This window comes from Myotis brandtii, unplaced genomic scaffold, assembly GCF_000412655.1.
Source record: "Myotis brandtii unplaced genomic scaffold, ASM41265v1 scaffold268, whole genome shotgun sequence".
In the NCBI taxonomy this organism is placed as follows: domain Eukaryota; kingdom Metazoa; phylum Chordata; class Mammalia; order Chiroptera; family Vespertilionidae; genus Myotis; species Myotis brandtii.
Genome location: NW_005360187.1, coordinates 184,532 through 201,055, shown reverse-complemented (window position 1 = coordinate 201,055; position 16,524 = coordinate 184,532). Strand labels below are relative to the sequence as shown.

The following is a 16,524-nucleotide window of genomic DNA, read 5'->3' as shown; positions in this document are numbered from 1 at the left end:
CCCTGTGGTCACTGCTAAATCCTCGGTTCCCAGTCGTTTTAATGTTCAAATCTCACCATGACCTCAAGAAGAGCGGTCTTAACTTGCCCATACAGAACACACAAGGCAGGTATGAGGAACTGTTACCTTAAAATTCTGCTGCTGATTTTTCGGGGAAGGGCTTGTTGGGGCTTTGACTCACGATTATAAAAGGATGGTGACTCTTGGGAGTGAGTGCCCTGGAGAGGTTGCACGGAGGATCCAGTTTCTCAGAACTCTGGACTATTTCTATTCCTGGAGCAATAATCCTCACCGTGCTCCTGTCACTGGCTACGGTGGTGTGCAGAGCAGCAGATCTACATGGTCAACTCGAACTCAAATTCCAGCTGCAGACTTATAATATAGCATAATCGGGAGCTGCATCGCTCATCCAGGTCTATGAAGATTGCTGTTGTCAGTCCTACTGGCTTAGACCTCCTTCTGCCCCTGCATTGCACCCATTCGTTAGCTTAATAAACAAATGCCAAATACATAGAAACCCCATCTCATAGTTAACATTTAGAGCAAAGATTTGCCTTGTGTTCCCCACCTACCCAGATCACCTGCAACCTTCCCATCAGTCCTGCTTTTAGATCCTGGTAAGTAGCCCCCAAACCTGAGAGACTCATTTGTATCTCAGAGTACCCACCTGGAACACAGACACAACATGTATGAAGGATCTTGTTCAAGATTCTTGGAGAAGTCTGTTGCCTTTGCCTGGAATGCTCTTCCCACAGATCTTTGCATAAAGGCTGCATCTCATCATTCAGGACTCTGCTCATGTCATTTCCTTATAGATGCCTTCCCTGAGCCCCTACCCATAATCTGGAGGGACATTGTCTCTGCCACACACCCAGACACGGGTATGCATGAATGTGAGCTTGTATCCTGCCTTTGCTACTGCCGACCACACTTCATCTCTTTACCCTGATCTGTTTTCTATAGAGCATTTACCATTACCGGAAATCCCTTTCTCTCCTTCCTCCATTCATGCAATATTTATCCATATCCCACACAAATGGAAGCTCTCCATTGGCAGCCCTGGGTCTTGCTCAGGGTTGCAGCACTTGGGTGGCATAGTTCTTGGGACAGCTGTCAGCCCAGCCTCTGGAAATGGGATGGCAATAGTGCCCTCTCATTGTATAACCAACAGCCCTCCCCACATTCCAGTGTTCCCGGGGGTGCTTGTTCATAGGTGTATCCCCAACACTAGGTTCACAGTAGGTGCTAGATGTATATTTACTGAATGACTGAATTATAAAATGAAGAAATGAAACAAGACCTTTCTGTAAATGAGCCTATAAAGGAAACCACTGAATATGAAGGCAAGAATTGGAGTTTGCCTGTCCATCTATACAGCATTTCTCAATCTTGCACCTACTGACACTTTAGATGAGACACTTCTGTGTTGTGGGGGGCTGTCCTGTGCCTTGTAGGATGTTCAGCAGTGACTCATGACCTCTACCCACTAGATGCCAGTAGCTTCCTTCCTAACCAGTTGGAACAATCGAAAATGTGTCTCGATGCTGTCAAATGCCTCCTGCGAGCAAAATTGCCCCTGGTTGAGAACTACTGGTTTCATCGGTAAGTATTCATTTCTGCCAAGACCAAAGACTCCCTTTGCTCAGATCTAACAAAGTAGAGGTTTATCCATGCAGACTGGACACATGATCCTGACATACTAATTAACTTGTATATAGCAAATATGTAAAACCCCACCAAAGAACTGGTGTCAAGCTGAATGTTTGCCTATACCATTTTGCCAGTACTATTCATCCAGTGCTAAAGAAGGGTCCATATTAAATAGTACAGTCAATTTAAATAACTCATAGCTGACAATAGCTAATTGCCAGTGATGATAATCAATCTCTGTCCTATTTAGCTGGTTAAAATAGAATCTTTTGTCCTATCACCAAGCATTTCTCTTTATCACACTGCCTAGAAATATGCAAATGAGACCACATAACTCACTTTTTCAAATTTCCCCCAATGAATGAATTAGCATATTTAATGTGATCTGTATTCCTTGCAAAGGAACAGACTGGCAGGTCAGAAACACCACCCTCACTCCATTGAATTTTACACTTAAAACAGGTAAAGAGGTGGCATGCAAATTGCATCTCAATAAATCTGTTTTTAAAATTTTCAGTAAAAAAAGAATGCCTCTAATACTGTGATATCTTTCTGTTGCTAATGAGATAAGCTGTCTCAAGCATCATGTTTTATGTGTGGACCTCAGAAAGGACATCTGCTAACGCAGAGGTAACTACTGGGTTAACACAATTGCCATTAGGATGGGACAATAAACAGTTTTTTTTTTTAATTCCTTAAAATACCCAGGTTGGTCTGTATCATATCACCATGATGAGGATTGATGTTTTGACTGCCAAGTGCCTGTCTTAGTTATTATGACTTGAGTTCCATAAATTACCCAGATAATGGTATTAATTCTCCACTCTCAATGGAAAGACTGGGCCCCAGTGACTAATAGTCCTGGGCTCTGCTCCATTGGCTGAAGAGTAAATGTCACAAGCTTATGTGCCTACATACAGCAGGTAAAAATGAGTTCCCTCTTCCTGAGTCATTTGTTCAGCCAATGTTCTGACAAATCCACCACACATGAGCCCTTGTACTTAGCACTGTGAGTTACAAGATGATGGGGTCAGTCCTTACGTTTGGAGGGTTTACAATTTGTTTAAGAAATCAAACTGGAACATTTTTAAAAGAGATTGGAGATTTTGATATGTTAAAATTTACATTGTAAAGCAACTGCAAATAATTAGACATTTATTATCTATTATTTTAAAAATCCAGCAATCTGAACTTCCTAACAAAGACTAAGATTGGGTATGTTGCATTTGTCAGAAGGAAGATCTAGAAGGAGAATAGCAAGGTCAGACAAGCACTCAGGAAGGGGAGGCAGTTCCCTGCACAGTCACTCCTTCCAACCTGGCTCAGTTCTCAAGCCCCCACCCCCACCTACCCCGCACATTTCCTTTTTTCACCACGTCATTTCCATCTGAGCATGGAGGAAGCAGAGCCTATGACTGTCAGTCACTAGGGCCCAGTCTCTCCATTGAGAGTGAAGTGGAGAATTAACACCATTATCTAGGTAATTTATGGAACTCAAATCATAATAACTAAGAGCAGAACAGTTGCTACAAGCTCAATTCACTTTATAGACTTCCTACCAAGGATTGGTCTGCTATGCTTCAAGTACCATCGGGTTATGCTGGGAGGGCCACATGATGAAAAGAACAAAGTCTTTGACCTCTATGACCTTCTGGATCATTGGTTAGCTTTTCAATTCATTTGCCCTGTGTAGACATGGCTTAAAAAGATAATGTATTTTAGTCTCTGGGGCAAAGAAGGGTATTTCATTTATGGGGCCTGGTTATTATTCATTTATATCTAGAGTGCCTGGTAAAAGCAAGAATTCCAAAAATATGTATTGAATAAATCAATGAAGCAATTGATATGCTGTATAGATAAAAATGGGTTACCCCAAATCCTTGCATTTTTATACATCTTCATAGCCAGGCATTTTCTTGTTTAGTTTCTCATTTTATCCCCAAGTCAACCCAGAGTAAGGTGAGCAAGGTAATGATCTCGATCTTATTTTAGGTTGAACTTCAGAGACCCAAGACCACACATTTAGCAAGTTATAGAGTGAATGACAAATCCATGTGTACCTTATAGGAATTATAAGCTCTATCCAGCTTATAATCATTTAGGAACAACAGAAAAATGGGTTAGGGGCCTGACACACACCAACGGTTCCTGGGCCAGAGAGACTTGGTAGGTCAAAGCGAAAGTCCAACCACATCTCCCTTTGCAGTGGGAAAGCAATTAAGAGAATTCAGCATACTAGTGGCAGCTGGGGAGCTGGCAGATTCCTCAAGAGAAGGACTGTAAGCAATGTCATAGGCCAAGAAGATGGATGGGGCCCATTTATGCACCGGGGCTGACATATAAATGGAATCCTGCCCGGTTTGACTGCCCTTTCTTCAAAGATGTCATTGACAGATGAGTATCTAAATGTTTTTGTTTAAAAATGAAAACAAGAAAAAAAAGAAAAAAGAATAAAACAAAACAAAACAAGAATCTCTTTCTACTCCAAATAGACACATGTAGCCGGCGTGCATGAGAATGTCCAATGGGGCATGGGAGCCATGCAGGCCTTTCAAAGGAGTCCTTGATAATTATTTGCAAAATTGTTCACCTTTCTTTTCAGATAAATTTCAATTTAACGCAAGGGTTTCATTGAAGCCCCAGATTACTGCCAGTTGGCTGTATCCCATCTGCTGGTGGGGGACAAGCCTGCTCACCTGCCAAAACAAGGCTTCTTCCCCAATTAAAATGGCCCCTTTTATTTTTAGAGTGGTAAACAATGTCTACTTAATTTGAGGAAAACACGCAGAAGAAAGTTACGGAACCTAATCACGCAGTGACATGATGGGTGAGTCAGAGTCCGAGAAACTTGGGGGGAGTGCTGGAGGGGCCACTCTGCCTGTGGAGACAGAAAAAGGTCCTCCTGAGGTCATTGCCTTCATGGTGCTGCCTCCGTGGCAGCCTTCAAGATCAAACCGAGCAAATATGTTTTATCTTATGTTTACCAAACATACTATAAGAAGGAAGATTAATAATCACCAGTTTTAAAAGGTAAGAACTAAATACAGTTCCTCAGATAACCTTGTGTCTTTATCTTGTTCTGGAATTATCTTTTGAAAATGGGGACACTTATCTTTTGCTCAGTTGACACTTACCAAGTAGCAATAAGCAGGAGGACGTCTTTTCCACCCACTCAAGGTGGGCCAGCCCTGCCTGTGGTCTCTGGCCAGGTGTCTATCTCAACAGCAGATCAACAAACCCTCTGGAGAAGTCACGTTCTTCTCCAGACTGGATGTGCAATGCCCAGCCTGAGTCCATTTCATCCTTACTCAGCCAAACAGACATTTATGAAATGCAAGATATTTAGAAACTTTTGGGCATAGTTTACAACTTGGACAGAAGTGGCTTGGATGGGCACAGTCACCTTAGGGTCAACACAGAGCAGTCCTCGTGATGACTGAGTGAGAAACTCAAGGAAATGATTTTAAAAAGAAATTTCAGACAGACAGACAACCTAGGTCAGACCCTGCCACCGACAGGTGTATGTGGCACCAGCTGCGGGAGATAACGCACCCTAGCTGGCTGGGTCAAGCCTGGAGGTTGGCAAGTCTGACCTGTTTTAAGCACAAATAAATCTTGCTGAGTTAAAATAATGATCCTATCTCTTACTTTCCTCAAGGAACATGAGACACGAAGTGACAAATTTTGGACAGCAGCTGTGAATCCTCAGAGTCCTTATCTCCTGGCTGATTAGTTGCAGGTCTGCCTCGTTTAAGATGAGCTACAGGTTAGATACATAAGACTGTCTTCCTTGCTATGCCCAATAACCCATAAACATCCAGGGAAACTGTCCCCAAATCTTTCAATGCCTGCTAATATAATCATGATGCATAGGCTAAGTCGGAAATACAGTGAGGGGAGAAAACCCAGTGTTTCCCAGCCAAAGAACAATCACTTCAAACATGCCTGCTCTATTTGCAGTCCTTCCCACAAACCTTTTGGAAGACACAGAAGTTGATGTTCAAAGTCACCCTCCATACAAACTATTGACTCCCTTCGGTAAATCTAGCCAATGTCAGGATGATGCTTGGAAGCTCTCACCCATCCATCAACCGATGGATTCAACAATGATTTATCAAAAATAGATGCTGTGCCATTTTTCTCAGCAGCTGTCCTCCCAGGAGGGCTTGTGGCAGTTTCTGGGCCTTTAAGCCAGACACCAGTGAAAGCCCCCAGCCAGCCACAGATACCTACTGACACTCCTGAGAGAGAGAGATGGGAAAAGCCAGAGACAGGATTTTTGTTGTGTTTTTTTTGTGTTTGTTTTTTTTACAATTTAAGACTCTCAATCATAAAATGTTCTGGCTTTTTCAAACCCGGCACCTGCAGATACATTTAACTCTAATTCCTCCAGGGGATTAAGGTGATGAAAATCTCAGGCTCGCTGGAGAAGGGCACATTCCGGCTTGTATTTGCCTAAAACAAACCCATAATCTCCTCATATGCCCACTGTGATCCTAAGGATGTGGAAGTGGGAACGATGCTCACTTTATTATTTTTTTTATTATTTTTTTATATATATTTTATTGATTTTTTACAGAGAGGAAGGGAGAGAGATAGAGAGTTAGAAACATCGATGAGAAAAAAACATCAACCAGCTGCCTCCTGCACATCTCCTACTGGGGATGTGCCCGCAACCCAGGTACATGCCCTTGACCGGAATCGAACCCGGGACCCTTCAGTCCGCAGGCCGACGCTCCATCCACTGAGCCAAACCGGTTTTGGCAGGCGCTCACTTTAAATGCACATGCGACCTACTGCCGGGAAAGCCTTGGAGTTTATGATTACAAGTCCGTCCTGTGTTCACATCAAATATAACCAGCTGTCAGAGCCCTGGGTTGGAGGAGATGACACCCGGCTGAAAGGGGAGTGATTTAAAATTGTTTTTCCTTTGAAAACCAACTTTCCGGTACAAAGAAGTAGTTGAGTGGCCAGATAAGTGGATGCTTCACTTGCTTTATATTCATTCATTGAAATCCACTGCTTACCTGCCACCACGGGGGATTTCCGCTCATCCAGGAGCTGGATGGAGGTACTCGCTGTCACCACATTGCTTTTGTTGACTGTTCCTGCAAGAAGAAAAACCAGAAATGGAGGGAGTTAGAGTGCACATGTTAAGAAAGTCATCGTACTGGCTCACAGTCACCGATTCTGCAGATGGTGCTGGGGCTGGCATCCCAGAGCCCAGAGCTGGCCTGCTCCCTGCACAGGTGCCGGGCAGCCAGTCCGCCCCATAGGAGGCATCAACACCCAGTGAATCCTGACCGCCTGCACTGGGAGCATCCAGCCTCTTCCCACCAGGATGACTGACCACCGTGGCGGGGCCACCTTTTCTCTAATTTGTGCTTATGAATTGCAGCATTTACTTGCAGCGGTAATCATATTCATACTGTGTTTCTGAATATAGCCAGGGAGAGCTGCATGAGATGAAGTTTTAAAATTATTTTTCGAGTTGAGGACTTCAGGTCTGATTTATTGGTTGCAACTTGACTGACTTATAACATTCTAACTTTAAGTCCAACTTTTTCTGAGCAAAACCATTCTAAACAGGGATAGAGCTGGAATACAATCCCGACTCCAAACTCTTCTGACTGTGGTAACAGTAAGGCATCGCTATGAAGAGATTTCCAATCACTCACAATGGTTCAATGCCCATGGAGTAAAAGATGCTGAGCCCACATGCCCAGCCAGTTCCTGCCGCACAAAAGGTGTGCAATGAATGGGAGCCAAATGGAATCAACTGCCTTCGGAAAGAGGGAGAAGGCAGACCTGCATTTGAACAGCCCTGTGACCGAAGCAATAGAGAACTTCGCCTGGCCCCAGTCTCAGCTGGAATGAGAACCAGCTTCCTCCCCAGTGTCTGCAGGCCCTCAGCACACAGTCAGAAAGCGAGAGGAGCTCCCCAGCAACGCTGGCGATGCTGAACATTTTCCCAAGTCGAAAGGGGCCACGAAATCTCTGACGATATTATGTCATCCAGAACTTTAGCAGGAAAAAGGTAAATCCCTTTGCATCTATGAATTCATTGAAAGTTCAGTGAAAACCCCACTTGCCAAAAGCCTTAATTAATCAGAATTCTTTGTAGGAATAATTACCGAGCAAACTGAAATGAGAGGCTTTCTCTCTCTCTCTCTCTCTTTCTCTCTCTCTCTCTCTCTCTCTCTCTCTCTCTCTCTCTTCCTATGCACACACACACACACACACACACACACACTCTTTCGGGGGATGCTCACAGCTCCTCTCTGTCCAGCTTTGGGCAAAAGCTATTTTGTCACAAAGAATAACTTCAAGATTCCAGTTCAGATGATCTAGGAAGCTAAATTCTGTTTTTTCTTGATAGGACCATAAAAAAGGAAGTTTTACAAGACTGCACGATAAAAGGAGACATTATTGTGAGGTGTGCAGCAGAATGAGAGCATCCACGGTCTTAGTTGATATTTTCAGCAATAAAGTGTGGTGCTGATAACAAAAAGAGAGAGCTCTAGTCATCTGGAAGCTTACGGTTGAGAACACACATGTGCATGGGTGTGGCTAACACAGGCCTGTCAGCAAAGGAGCCCAGACTCCAAGAATCTCAGTTCAAATGGAACCTAAAGGATAATCGTGTTGCCTATCCCACCCAGCAAGGGAGTTTCTATAATAAAATTTCACCTTTTCTTAAATATCTTCATTAATGAGGGACCCTCTTTTTAATGAGTCCATTCAACTAATTATTAGACAACTCCTGTCAACATGACTTATGCAGGTTTTGAGAGAACTTTTTCTGAGGGTTTTTCATTCGTGGAAATGAGGGGCTTTGACGCGAAGCATTACAGAGCCTCCACTGGGGCTGACTTAGGCACACTTGTATGAGGTTCATACAGAGGCCCTGATATAAAACATAAGTACCGACTGAATGTCCAGAAACGTCCAAGTTCACGGAGCCGGCTCACATTCATCTCTGACGTTTCTACGATGCACAGAGCCTTGCACTCACACTACTGCACACGTGAGACAAGAACACGCCAAGGACAATTGGAGAGATTTCTAGATTGGCTTGCTTCTAAGCTGGTTGAAATAAGACAGTGTGCAGTCCTTTTTTGGTGACCTTGTCTTTTTTTTATTGCATCATTAAATCTTAGGACTGGAAAAATCACTGGCTCCATGCCCCGCAATGGCCACTGCAGCCTCTGTCAGGAGGGCTGAGACTGTGCTAAGTCTGCATCCTTACTCCTGCGCGTCCACTTACATCGGTGCCCTTCTCCTGGGGAACATGGGCCTCCAGAGTGATGTGACTTGCTGAAGGTTTTGACAAAGGATGCTATGCCTGCCCAAACATCTCAAAGTAGGGCCATGACTGCATTACAGAAAATCTACTGAGAAGTTTGCATTCAAATTCCACCTGGTACAAAATAACCCTGCTTTTGAAACCTGGTTAAGCCAAAAAAAAAAAGCTTCATTTTTATTTTATTTTATTTGGGGCTGTTGCACATATAGAACAGGTCACTACTTCAGCATTGGGCTGACAGTCAGCATTGGCTCCCAAGGCTGAACTTGGCTCTGCTCAGCATTCAGGCCGATCCCCCCTACTCTGCAGGCAACGCCCAGGCCTCCCACGAGGACACCCACCTGTGCTGAAGGGGATGGAGTAGACGAAGCTCCCGGGAATCTGCTCGGCAGCTCTTCGGTACCAGAGAGGGAAATGGTCTGCATTAAAGATGTTCTCCTTGTCTCCAGCTTTCAGGAAGTCCCTGGAAATGGGAAGGAGTAAGAAGAGCATGACCACTCAGCAAGGAGAAGCTGGACATGGGTGCATCCCAACAGCCTTTGTTGGATAAGAACAGGGTTGGCCACTGAGAACAGAACTCATAATTGTAGGCATTTCTAGCTTCCCAAAGCAGCTTAAGACTAAATTTTTTTGGCCCTCACAATAACTCAGAGAGATCATTACCCCCATTTTCCAGATGCACAGAGTGAAGGGAATGAGTGAGAGAGCCGGCTGCTCATCCCAGCAGTCCTGAGCTCATGTGGTCGTCTTTCAACTGTCGCGATAGCAAAGGTAACAGACTGGCAAGGTGCCACATTTGGTGGCTGTTATTTTCTTGTTCATTTGTTTTCATCTCAAAACAAACATCAGCCTTCCTCTCTGAGCATTGGACAATCTACCCCTTTGCCTCTCTGGGTCCTAAAGGGTGTATATCTGGACACTTCTACTTCTTCCTAGGAGCTTGCCCTCTGCAAAAATACTGTTCAAGGGTAAAGGGCGAAAGAGGGTTTGGAAAAAAATCAAGTCACAACTATAGTCAACTTCCAAAATGACAAACTTGAGATGCTGGGGGCGAGAGTCCTTGAATAGGAATTAGAAGCAGGTCCACAAAACGTCCACAAATTGATGGACCTGCCACACAGCAGACTTGGTTTCATGAGGTCATCGGTGGGGTGAGGTTCTCCGGGAACCTCTGAACTCCCACACGTGCACTTTGCAAACTTTCTGAATCACAGGCTCTGTTTGCCTCTGGCCTAATAAGGTCTCTTGCTTCAGAGAAAAGAAATGGTGCAAACTTATTAATGGGCTCAGGAATGCCATCCCAGGTCCACACCAGCTCTGGACACACACCAGTTTGAAGAGATAAGGGCCCGTGGCTCTCTGGAGACACAGGACTGAGCAGCGATGTTAGGGAATCTGGGTCCTGGGTTCGGCAAGCCCTACACACTGTCCACTTGGGTCTCTTTGGAAGCGCAAGGAAACATGGTCCAACTGAGTGACACCAGCCTGCTTACTCCTGGCGTTGGGCTCAGTGCAGACACACCGAGGTCTCTCAAAATGCACACAAATAGGCACTGATTCCCGGACAGACCCGGATGGACAGGAACTCCTCTGCAGAGCTGCGTGCGGAACAGTCGGACTCCCCAAAGCCACTTGTCGGGGACGAGCAGTCCTCCCTCTGGCTGCCCCCCAGCAGCTGCACCGCGTCCAGAGTTCCTAGATGACTCACCAGGGTGGGAGAGGACGCCAGGATGGCGGACAGAAGCCAAGAAGCCTGAGGAACAAAGAGTTATGGAAAGGCCAGGGCAGGTGAACACACACGCTGTGGGCCCCGTGGTGGAACAGAGAGGAAAAGTATCAACAGGCCTGGGGTGGCCTGAATTTCACTTCAACCAGTGGTGGGATCAAGAAATTAAATAAGCTTCCCTTTGAACTTCCTGCCTCAGTTTCTCTCTGGGCCCCACAGAGGACTCCCCGCCACCCCCCACTTACTGATTGGTGAGCTGCTCAGCCCCAACAAACAGGTTGATCCTGGAGAGGCCAGTTCGAGTGCCAAGGAAGGCGACCTCCACGCCCTTGTCAGAATTCCTGAAACAGAGCAGCAGGTGTCAGGGGTCCTTCCGGACGGTAAGCAGATAATCACCTTTGCATTTAAGACTCGTGGAACCTTTTATGAACTAGCACTTTCATAACCTGAAATTGGAAAAGAAATTCTAGAAACGCACACACATACCAGCACAGGATGCAAACCCTAATCACTTATAAAAGTTGTCATCCCAATTCTTGCAAGAAATCTAAGAACTCCATGACAACAAAAGCGTCATGAGAAAACGCATCCCCAAAGCTAAATAAGGACACCTTCACCTCAAGTTCCTGGGTGCAAGTTCAGAGACAGCGGGCCCAGAATGGGAGCAACTCTAAAGAGAGGAAGCAAGTCCTGAAAGCGAGCTTTCTGCACTGACGCTACAAAGTCTGTTTTTGGTCCTGAGACCACTAGTGGGATCTGTCATTAGCCAAAATAAGCAAGTGAAGCACTGAACCAAACCTGCAGCATCCCACAGCCTGGAAATGTCTAGGACTTGAATTCAACACCATCTGGGGGCACCAGCTTGTAACTGCTACCGGAGCAGGGGCCTTATCCTCACCTCCAGCACCACAGAGATGAGTAAAGAAATAGCTTCTTCAGACAGCCCTGCAGATGCCATTCATAGGAACTTGAAGAATGGCCTTAACAAGAGAAGTCATTTGAAAAGTCACTGAACATTTATTTTTCAGCTTTCAAGTTTATTTTTATGTTTGAACAAGTTCTTTAGGATATTTGCAATGCATACTCCATTTTTAAAAATTATATTTTATTGATTTTTTTAAAGAGAGGAAGGGAGAGGGATAGGGAGTTAGAAACGTCGATGAGAGCGAAGCATCAATCAGCTGCCTCCTGCACACCCCCTACTGGGGATGTGCTTGCAACCAAGGTATATGCCCTTGCCCTGAATCGAACCTGGGACCCTTCAGTCCCCAGGCTGACACTCTATCCACTGAGTCAAACCGGCTAGGGCAATGCATACTTCTTTGAAAAATCAAACGGTTTTCTCAACCAAGGCATACTTTTATTTTCAATAACAGTATAAGGAGAATACTGATTTTGAATATATTTCCCTACCCTAGATACTAGTAACAATTGGATTGGAAGCCTTATCCATGTCATCTGCATCATATGATCATTTGGTTACCTGCTCTTCGATGGTAGCCAAAGTGGTCAATTCTACCTTTAAGTATTTAAGGGGTGAATAAAAACCAACACAATGCATTTGTTTCTGCTTGTAGCCAATACAGAATTGGAGAGCCAGGCTGCCCAATCAGTTACAGATGTGGAGTGCAAAGCAAGCTACCATTTTGGAAATCTTTAGCATGTGTTAGGAGTGAATCAGCAGCCTCTGCACAGGATTTTGAGTTTCAGGGAAGCCTAAAGAAACATTTCCACAGCCACTAGAGCAGCGGTTCTCAACCTGTGGGTCGCGCCCCCTTTGGCGGTCGAACGACCCTTTCACAGGGGTCGCCTAAGACCATCCTGCATATCAGATATTTACATTACGATTCATAACAGTCGCAACATTACAGTTATGAAGTAGCAACGAAAATAATTTTATGGTTGGGGGTCACAACATGAGGAACTGTTTTAAAGGGCCAGAAGGTTGAGAACCACTGCACTAGAGAATGCAATCCCAGGAAGGGCTTTGACTCTCTCCTAACATTTCTGGGAATAACCCATGTAGGTAATCATTCAAAAAACGCCCCAAATCTAATGAGAATGGCCATCTTTCTTTGTGCCTTCAGGCTCATGTAAAAAATCAGCTACCTCACATCTCCACTTAGGAGACTTTTAGTCAGTGCAATCTTAAAATGTCTAGAAATGAACTCTGGCCAATCCAGTCACAAATCTGATCTGCATTGTTTCCTGTCCTGGGAAGTGGCACTGAGTTACTCATATCATAAACCTGAGAACTATCCTTGACAGTTCAGCTGCCCTCCCCTCAAGTGCCAGGGGTCTTACTTCCGAAGCATGCCACCTGGACACCTCTTCTCTCTATGCCATCTGCCACTGCCCTGTCTGAGTGGCAAATCCCTGGGAATGCTGCAGGAGCCTCTATTGTTCTTACTCCATCACCATTCATTCTCCACACAGTAGTAAAGGGATCTTTAAAAGTACAAATCGAATCATGTCCTTATTAAAACCCTTCAATGATTTTCCAATACTCTGAGGATAAAATCCAAAACCTTTAACTTGACTCCCAAGGTCCTGAACCACCTGAACCCTCTGCAGCCTCATCTCCAGGTGTGTTCCCACTGACCTATTGGCCTTCTTGAAATTCCTCAAATGGGTCAAGTGCTTTCTTACCTCAGGGCCTTTGCACATGCTGTGCTTATTCCCTTGAATGCTCCCCAACTCTTGAGCTAGTGCCTGCCCAGAAAAGCCTTTCCTGTTTTCCATTTTTTTCTTCAACAGTTATCACAATTCTTAATAATACAGAACACTATATACCACTGGTGTCATGATGACAAGGACTGTGTTTAATGGCGTGGCCTCCATTCACCAGCACCTAGCCTCATCCCTGACATATAACACACAGTCATCAATATTTGATGAATGAATGAATGACTGGAAATGAGAGCAGAATGAATAATGGACAGAATAGAAGAGAATATATAGAAGGAAAGACAAAAGAAAGGAAGAAAAAAAGAAAGAGCAGAAAAGGAGAGAGAACTGAATAATGTATGATGTGAAGATATAAAAAGAAATTGTTTTCTTATTATTTTAAATCTTTAAACACCTACTTAAAATAGTAGCAGTAATAATAATAATAATAATAATAATAATAAGCTGCTGAGGCAATTCTCACCATAGTCTTTGACAATAATTCCCCTTGCCGGCTCCCGTCCCCCGACATCCTCCCCTTCGAGAGTAAAGCCACAGGGTTACATCTGACACCCTAATGAAGCAGCGCTCCTACTTCCTGTCCTGCTCACCAGCAAACCTGGCCTGAATCCCAACCTCCCAGCCTGCGAAGTAAAGGCAGCCACGGCAGGGCAGGAAGCACAATGCTCCTTCTGCCCCCACCCTCTCGGAAGTGTCACCCTACCTCCGCATACCGAATTTCATGTAATGTTAAAACTCAAACAAATTACACGTCAAACCCAGTAGCTTGCCATCCAAGCCCCAGCCGCTAATCTGCTCTAGCTCTTGTGGTTTGGAGCTTTGGGGAAAATTAAAGAACTTTAACACCAGGCTCCTCAAACAGTTTAGTTCTTAAACTATAACCATATTTCGGACTGTTTGTGGGGAAATGGCCATGAAAGGGGGACACGTGCAACCACTTACTCAGATTTGTTGAGGGCAAGGCTGGTCCAATAGGCTTCAATGGGAGCGCTCACCACAGCATCGAAAAGGACCTCCTGGATCAGTTCTTTATCACCTGTCGGGAGGGGCAGGCTTGAGAAGATGGCTCTGGCCGGGCCCCAAACTGGGGCATGAGAAGCACCCAGCAGCTCATTCTGCAGTATCTGCAGGCCGCTTTCTCACACAGTGTGTTGCTTTATATACTAACCTCCCATCAGCTGAAAATAGGAAACAGTCTGACACCTGACCTGCCAGCAACCCAGCAGCCCCCTAAGTGTTTGGGTGAGACAATAGCAAATGGAGAGTCTTGGGAACCTCACACTTCTGGGTTCTGCTCTCTCTCTCCCTCCCCCCATCTAGTAGTTTATGCCATAGACCCCAGGCCAACCATGGGGTGTGGAGACCAGAAGTCAGCAGTCCTTGGAGAGTTTATTCTTTTCATCCCATTTCTGTCGCCTGTCAAAGCCTGTGGGTCTTCATGGCCCTGATTTCAGTCAGTTGCAAGAAGGGAGAGGGATACGATAACCTCCTAACTCCTGGGACTCTATATTGTGATTCTTTTCATTAAAAAAACCTTTCCCCCCCTTCATTTTAGAGGGGGGAGTAAGTCCCTATGCAAAGGGACTCTTGGCAGAGTTCCAGCGAAGAGGCTAAGGAATCAGGGGGGTATCCCAAAGGCACCCTAGAGCCCTCCAATCACCTCACAACAGGGGCAACTCATTATCACACCAAGCAGAGGAGTCTCATGGTGGCTGGGGGAATAACAAGGTGGAGCTTGGGGCGAGGTTTGGCTAGAAGGGGTCAATGGGGAGGGGGAGGGGACATATATATTTTCAACAATAAAGATTTTAAAAAATTAAAAAAAAATAACGGATCACCAAAGAAGGAAAGAAAGAAACAAACAAAAAAAAACAACAGATAAACTGAAAAATTGTCATGCAGTGGAATATTATATAGTAATTCAAACAAATGAATCAGAGTTAAATAATCAACACAGCCAAAACCGGTTTGGCTCAGTGGATAGAGCGTCGGCCTGCGGACTGAAAGGTCCCAGGTTTGATTCAAAAAAAAACAACAGATAAACTGAAAAATTGTCATGCAGTGGAATATTATATAGTAATTCAAACAAATGTAAATAAAATAAATAATCAACACAAATGCATCTCTCAAAATTACAATGAGTGACAACACAAGATGTAGAATAATGCATATATTATACAATTGATAATATGTATAGTATACCATATACATAAAATTTATAGAAAATAAACATGGAAAAATATATAAGGTGTCCCAAAAATGTATATGAAAACTTTGAATAATTATAAAGCCAGTGTTTATTAAAATATATTTCATTTTCAAAATTGAGCTATCAGCTGTTAAAGTTTGTACACATTTTTGCGGACATCTTATATTTTAATATAGAAAATAATGTTACATATTTTTAATGGATACCTATATACAGGGTGGGCAAAGGTGGGTTTACAGTTGGGAGTACTTGAAACAATTTATTTTTGTATTATTATTTATTAGTTATTATATTATTTTCCATACAAACAAATGTAAACCTACTCCTGCCCCACCCTGTATATAGTTATAGCATAAAATGTATGGGAATGATGAACAAATACAGGATGGCAATTCTCCCTGGGAAGGAAATTGCACAGGATTGGGTACTCGGGCTTCAACATTATCTGTTATGTTTTATTCCTTAAAAATGTGCAAGAAGCAAGTATGGCAAAATATTAAGACTTGATGACAAATGTAAATGGTTTTTAAATCTAATTTCTATGCTTTTAAAAATCTGTCCTGCAAAAAGTCAAAGTAAAAAGAAAAAGTTGGGCTCCTAGGCTGTCCAGCTGACCCTTTCTCTATCAGAGCACATCCAGAAAAGTTAATCCATTCCATGAAGATGTGGTTTAGGAGCTGGGCAATCTCCTTACACCTCCCAGGGCTGCTGTGCTTATTCTATAAGACAACACGTGTAAGGAACATTTCACATCACTGAATAAGTGATAGCTGTTAAGGGTCTGCAATGCTCATCTTGGATGAGTCTCCCTCTGCCCAGTCTGTAGCCACTGCAACTAGCAGTTCAAGATCTGACCTTGTGCTTGGTGAGCGCCAGGCCTGCTGCTGCTCTCCCTGCCTCTCCCTCTGCATGAGTTGTCTGCCATTTCTGACTCACTAAGCTCCC

The 16,524-nt window shown here is 44.1% G+C and overlaps 1 protein-coding gene across 1 annotated transcript in view; it reads right to left on the bottom strand.

Annotated features, from left to right (window-relative positions):
• The window catches only part of LOC102239827 (voltage-dependent calcium channel subunit alpha-2/delta-3), a gene marked incomplete at its 5' end in the record, with an annotated part of 304,116 nt that overhangs the window by 157,634 nt on the left and 129,958 nt on the right, over nucleotides 1–16,524 (bottom strand). Inside the window, 4 exons of the mRNA XM_005868430.2 lie at nucleotides 6,678–6,758; nucleotides 9,298–9,419; nucleotides 10,928–11,023; nucleotides 14,313–14,406. Of these exons, the coding sequence (XP_005868492.1) occupies nucleotides 6,678–6,758; nucleotides 9,298–9,419; nucleotides 10,928–11,023; nucleotides 14,313–14,406 (393 nt within the window). The remainder of the gene's footprint in view (nucleotides 1–6,677; nucleotides 6,759–9,297; nucleotides 9,420–10,927; nucleotides 11,024–14,312; nucleotides 14,407–16,524) is intronic.